Source organism: Alligator mississippiensis, chromosome 4 (genome assembly GCF_030867095.1).
Source record: "Alligator mississippiensis isolate rAllMis1 chromosome 4, rAllMis1, whole genome shotgun sequence".
NCBI classification, from domain to species: Eukaryota; Metazoa; Chordata; order Crocodylia; family Alligatoridae; genus Alligator; species Alligator mississippiensis.
Genome location: NC_081827.1, coordinates 151,195,245 through 151,201,244, shown reverse-complemented (window position 1 = coordinate 151,201,244; position 6,000 = coordinate 151,195,245). Strand labels below are relative to the sequence as shown.

Genomic DNA, 6,000 nt, shown 5'->3' with positions numbered 1-6,000 from the left:
ATGGGGTCCAATGTATATAAATGCAGGGTGCTGCACCTTGGGAGAAGGAATCCACAGCATACATACAGGCTAGGGAGTTCCCTTCTTGAAAGCACAGAGGTGGAACGTGACTTTGGAGTCATTATTGACTCCAAGATGAACATGAGCTGCCAATGCCAGACTGCAGCCAGGAAGGCCAGCCATACCTTGTCATGCATCCAAAGATGCATCTCAAGCCGGTCCAGAGAGGTGATACTCCCCCTCTACGCGACATTGGTCCGGCCTCAACTGGAGTACTGCATCCAGTTCTGGGCACCACACTTTAAGAAGTATGTGGCCTGCCTGGAGAGGGTTCAGAGGAGGGCCACCCTCTTGGTTGGGGGGCAAAAGGGCAGGCCCTATGAGGAGAGGCTGAGAAACCTGAATCTGTTCAGCTTCAGCAAACAGAGGCTGAGGGGGGATTTGGTGGCTGCCTACAAATTCATTAGGGGAGATCAGCAGCAAATAGAAAGATCCCTATTCCCCCCATCAGCACCTGGGGTGATGAGGAACAATGGCCAGAAGCTGCTAGAGAATAGTTTCAGGTTAGAGATTAGGAGGCACTATTTCACTGTCAGGGTAGCTAGGATCTGGAACCAACTTCCTAGGGAAGTGGTCCTTGCTCCTACCTTGGGTAAATTAAAAAAGAGGTTGGATGAACACCTGTCTGGGGTCATGTGATCCCTGTGTGTGCTCCAATCAGTGGCAGGGGGTTAGACTACATGATCTATTCAGGTCCCTTCTGAGCCCTAACTACTATGAAACTATGAAACTATGACTCTTAAGTGCTTCACAATGCCTTACATTATATTTGTCCTTCCTGCCAAAGAGCAATAGGAATTTTATGTTCCCAACTCTCTTCTTCCATATGGCTGTGGTTTTTAAACAAACATAGCATTTCTCCCAGGAGAAAGCTTTTTGTCTGAGGATCTTATAGACATGCCAGTCATTGATCTGCTTTAAGTATCTGTGAAGTAAGAAAGATGGAATCTGCCAACACTTTCTCTACTGGGATAATGCTGTGTACTCTGTGGCCACATCCAGATGAGCACAGATGTGCAGTGTGTGGCACTGCATACCCATCTGCTGTGCCACATACCATACATGCAGGCATCCCCCAGAATCAAAAAACCCACACCAAGAAAAAGTGGGTTGGCAAATGTGGCATCAGCACACACTGCCCAAAACAGAGCTATACTCTGGCTTCTGGCCATACTTCCAGCTACAGGAGTGCTGCAGCTGCAACTCCCTGAGGCCCCCAGGATGGACCCCAGGTACAGCTGCTGGGGCAAGCAGTGTTGCTAGCACCAGCCTCCTCTACCCCAGCTGGGTTCCCCATGGACAACTAACAGTGGCACAAGGTGTACCACTGATACTTGTCCTCAGGCAAACATATGTTCATGCTCATCTGGACGCAGCCTGTGAATTAATAGCATCTATTTAAAATTAAATGTCAGTCATTCCAGGGCCAAGCCTGTCAGTCACCCATCCTCATCCCACCCCAATCACTGTTCCAGTTATGGATCCACCATGTAGCAGGCCAGCCAGCAGAAGCATGCAGCAGCCCACACACTCCTGGCAGATTGACAGGGACAAGAGCCCAGCTGCAGGCAGGGTGCTGATTGCAGGCTGCCTAAGAGGAGTGGTCCAGTTACAAAGGATAATTATCTGTCCCACGGGAAACTAAAAGGCTCTTGGGAACTAACAGCTAGAGAGAACACAGTGAGATAGAGAGGGAGAGAGGTATCAGGCTAGCAGTGGCAGAATTGAACCAGGGTACTCTCACAGTATCTGGGAAAAGGCTCACGGGCTGTGAGGCTGGAAGGAGCAGCACTGAGACCAGGAGAGGGAACTCATGAGAGTGAGAAGTAAGACTGGACCGTGGCACTGAGGGAGCAGCATGAAGCTGGCAGAACCTTCTCGGGAAGAGAGCACACAACTGAATCACCCCTTTATGAACTGTGTTTATGGACTGTTTGAGGTAGTAATAACCCTGAATCCACTATGCCACCTTATAGTAATTTTATCTAGCTCTTATTTTAGCTTTTTTTTTTTCCCTGTTTACTAATGAGAAAGTCATGTGGGACTCTTTCAAAAGCTTTACTAGAATCCACACATTGTATGTCCATAGCATTCCCTTCATTCACCCAGTTACCTGCTCTGTCAAAAAAGGAGATCAAGTTGCTTTGGCATGATTTAATCTTAACAAATCCATAGTGTCTACTTACGATCAATCTGTCTTCCTCCAGATGGTCACAAATTGACTACTTTATCATTTTCCCCAGTCATTCCTGGGTATTGAAGACAATCTGACTGGTTAATAGGTCAAGTTAATAGTTTCCAAGATCTTCCCTTTCCCCTTTCTTAAAGATGGCCACTATGTTGTAAATATTATAGCCACAATTTTGTAAATATTATGACTAGAGCTCCAAGATCTTTTTTTGCCAGTTTCCTCAGCACCCTGGGATGATTTTTTTTCATCCCATACCATCCCAAGGCTATGCCAACTTAAATTCATTCAAATTAATTGTCTTTAGTGATCATAATATTCAGCCTTTCCTTATCCTTGTCTGCTTGCAGAGTTTTTGTTTAGTTTTCTTTGTCTTTTTTGGTTTTGTTTTGTTTTTATGTAGATCAAATTGCAGTATCTAAGGCAAGTTAGTGCCAGCACCTCCTGGAAATCATGACATTCTTCCAGAGAATGTATTCCAAGTATGAAAGTGAGCCCAGAGCCAGTGTCTGATGAAGCAGAGATGGAGGAATGCTGAGGGACCCCTCTTGCATTGCACATGAGGGCAAGGAAACCTGTAGTCTCAGTGTCTGCATACACACTCTGAGTCCCCGTAGTTAACAATCTCCCTGATTCCTTGGGAAATTCTTTCTGATCCCAGTGACCTGAGGAGGAATGTCTTTCATTCAAAAGCTTATCTAGCTCTATACCAGTGGATTTCAACCTCTTTTTTTTTTTTTTTTTCTTCATTTCTGGAGCCCTAAAACTTTTTGAATGAAGGTGTGGATTCCTTTGGAAATTTTGAATGGAGGTGTGGACCCCTTTGCATTGTAAGTCTGGGTATTGACATACTTTTGATTGATCATAATCAGCTTTTGAGGATCCCTTAGACATAATCTGTAGACCCCCAGGGGTCTGTGGACCACAGGTTGAAAACCACTGCTGTATACCAACTACATAGTTCAACAAAAGATATCACCATAATAAATCCTTGCTTTTCTTATCCCAGGTCACTGGGCCTCCAGTTTCCTTCTATACAATTCCAGAGACAAGTATGGTTACATCATAGAAGTATCATTGATAAGCTCCCTTCTCCTTCTTTTCAGGGTATGGAGGATACAGGCTGGCAAATGGCAGTACAAGGTGTTCAGGGAGAGTGGAGCTTCATCATGGGGGTACCTGGGGAGCCTTTTGTGACTCCCAGTGGGATTTCCAGGCTGCCAACACTCTCTGCCAGCAGCTGGACTGCGGAGATGCTCTATCGATCCCAGAAGCAGAGCTCTTTGGGATGGGCGATGGGCCTGTCTGGAATGGCACCTTTGGCTGTGAAAGGGATGAATCTCACAGGAGGGACTGTTTTGTGACTGCGCTGGGTGCTGCGGAGTGTCCTCATAGGAGTGCAGCCAGAGTGGTGTGTTCAGGTGAGCAGAAGCAGGAAGGAAGAGAATATGTGTTTTACAGACAGGGCCAGATCCTATAAACTGGCCAAGCCCAATCTATCCCCATGTGATTTATAGTAGGCAAAGATCTGAATGCTTCCTGCAGTGTCCCTGACCCTGCACCAGCTGAGATTTGTAACTGTTCATGGTGTGGAATTCTGTTGGTGCCCTGAACAGGAAATGTACCACAGAAAACAAAAGCTGATTTGTTCCCCTACCTTCTCCCTGAGTAAAGAAAGGTGAGGAATTGGTGTGTTTATGTGCGGGTATATGGAATTTCCACAGTTTGAGCAGAATAATTTCTACTGTTGTGCATACAATTGTTCCTGTTCCCCTCTTCCCCCCATACCGTGACTGCTCACCGTTATCCATGTGAACCTTGGCTCTCATTTTCCCTTTTGTTCAGGGTGCCCACGTGGCAGGTTAGTGAATGGCACTGAGTGCTCTGGGAGAGTGGAGATCCAATACGGAGTCACATGGGGAGCCCTCTGTGGTTCCCAGTGGGATCTGCAAGCTGCCCATGTCCTGTGCCGTCAGCTGAAGTGTGGCTACGCCAAGTCAATACCAAGAGGAGCCCAATTTGGAGAAGTGTATGGAGTGGTATGGAGAGACATATTTTACTGTGAAGGAACTGAATCCTGCCTGTGGAACTGTTCTCATATTGTACTGGGCAATCCCTCCTGTTCCTCGAGAGAAACGGCCAGCGTTATCTGTTCAGGTAAGTTATATATAGAGAGATATTTATTAAAGTTCAACTCTGGGTGACATGTTGATCTCTCTAAGCAGGGCCATTGACCTCAGTGTAAGTGAGTGTCAGATTGATTCTCTTTGTTTAGTTATCAAACAGGGGATTTAAAGAGGGAAAGCTTATGTTGAGAACTGCTTGTGTCCCTGGTCTCTCAGGTTCAGTGAACTGATGTGGTCAATGAATCAATTAATTAGTGTGTCAATGTATATGGTCTGTCTGTGTGTCTGACATTTGAATTTTGCATTTTGTGGGGACACTGTACAATATAGTTAAATCCTGTGGGATTATGCTTTGTACAAGGGTTTAAAACTTTTGTTTAGCCTCCTTCCCAACTGAATCTAGCTGCCCTAGGCTATAAAATCTTGACTCCAAGCAATCACTGAGAGCCAAGGAGCAAAGAGAAGTGTGAGAGAAATGTTATGGGTGTTTGCTTTTGGGCTCATGAATCATGGTGGTCTTTTTTTAACCTTCCCATGGGTTTTTTTTTTTCCCAATGATATATTTTCCTCAGACGCATAAAGGGCAGAGGATGTCACTTGTGGCGTGCATGGAAAAGGAAGACAGGGAAATGAAAGTGACATGATTTGTAATCTGTAGAATTTATATCTTCCTTTAATTTTTGTCTGCTATACACACATGAAGTTTCAACTGATAGTGCTTCTGGAGGAGGCTGAAAATAAAATTAAGGACAATGATAGAGCTCTGATGGGAGTATGATTGTGCTATGAAAAAAGGCGAGATGGGATTGGGCGTACAAATGAGAAGCACTAGAAACTTATCAAGGTTGATATTTTGGAGAAGAAGGGAAACCATGGAGACATGTAACATTGAAAAAAAGCCCAAGGCAGAATATATAAGTTAAATAGAACAGAGGAATCAATTTAATATACTGAGAGCTAAAGACTGGACATGGTGAGATGGCATAGGGGAAATGATTCAATGATGAGGTGACACAGAGAGAAAGAAGAACAGCCAGTGCCAAAAAGAGGAAGACAATGGAACCTAAGGGAGGTCATGGCTCTGTAAGAACAGAAACAATGGAAAGGGAAATGAAAAGGTGCAATCAGCAGGCAGAAAAAGAAGTGAAAGGAAAAAAAAAACCACAAGAGAAATGTTAACCCTCAGACAAGACAGATCTGCACTTTGGGGCATTCGTTGATAAGAAGAGTTGACTAGACACAAGGGATGACTTCAAAAATAGAAGTGTGCTGTCTACTAGGAATGAATATATGGGACATAGTTCTGAAGCTGATGTGGATTCTGATAGGAACAGGGAGGAATCCATTCTGATAGGAACAGGGAGGAATCCATTCTGATAGGAACAGGGAGGACTGGAAAAAGGCCAATGTGGTCCCCATTTTCAAGAAGGGGAGGAAGGAGGACCCGGGCAACTATAGGCCAGTCAGTCTCACCTCCATCCTTGGCAAAGTCTTTGAAAAAATTATCAAGGCTCACATTTGCGAGAGCCCGGCAGGACAAACGATGCTGAGGGGAAACCAGCACGGGTTCGTAGCAGGCAGATCGTGCCTGACCAATCTAGTCTCTTTTTATGACCAGGTTATGAA

The 6,000-nt window shown here is 45.0% G+C and overlaps 1 protein-coding gene across 2 annotated transcripts in view; it reads left to right on the top strand.

Annotated features, from left to right (window-relative positions):
* LOC102562873 (antigen WC1.1) overlaps window positions 1-6,000 on the top strand; it is a 47,452-nt gene that overhangs the window by 620 nt on the left and 40,832 nt on the right. For both annotated transcript variants that reach the window (XM_059726795.1, XM_019485828.2), the window contains exons 2-3: window positions 3,355-3,669; window positions 4,094-4,405. In XM_059726795.1, the coding sequence (XP_059582778.1) occupies window positions 3,537-3,669; window positions 4,094-4,405 (445 nt within the window). In that variant the 5' untranslated portion in view covers window positions 3,355-3,536. The remainder of the gene's footprint in view (window positions 1-3,354; window positions 3,670-4,093; window positions 4,406-6,000) is intronic.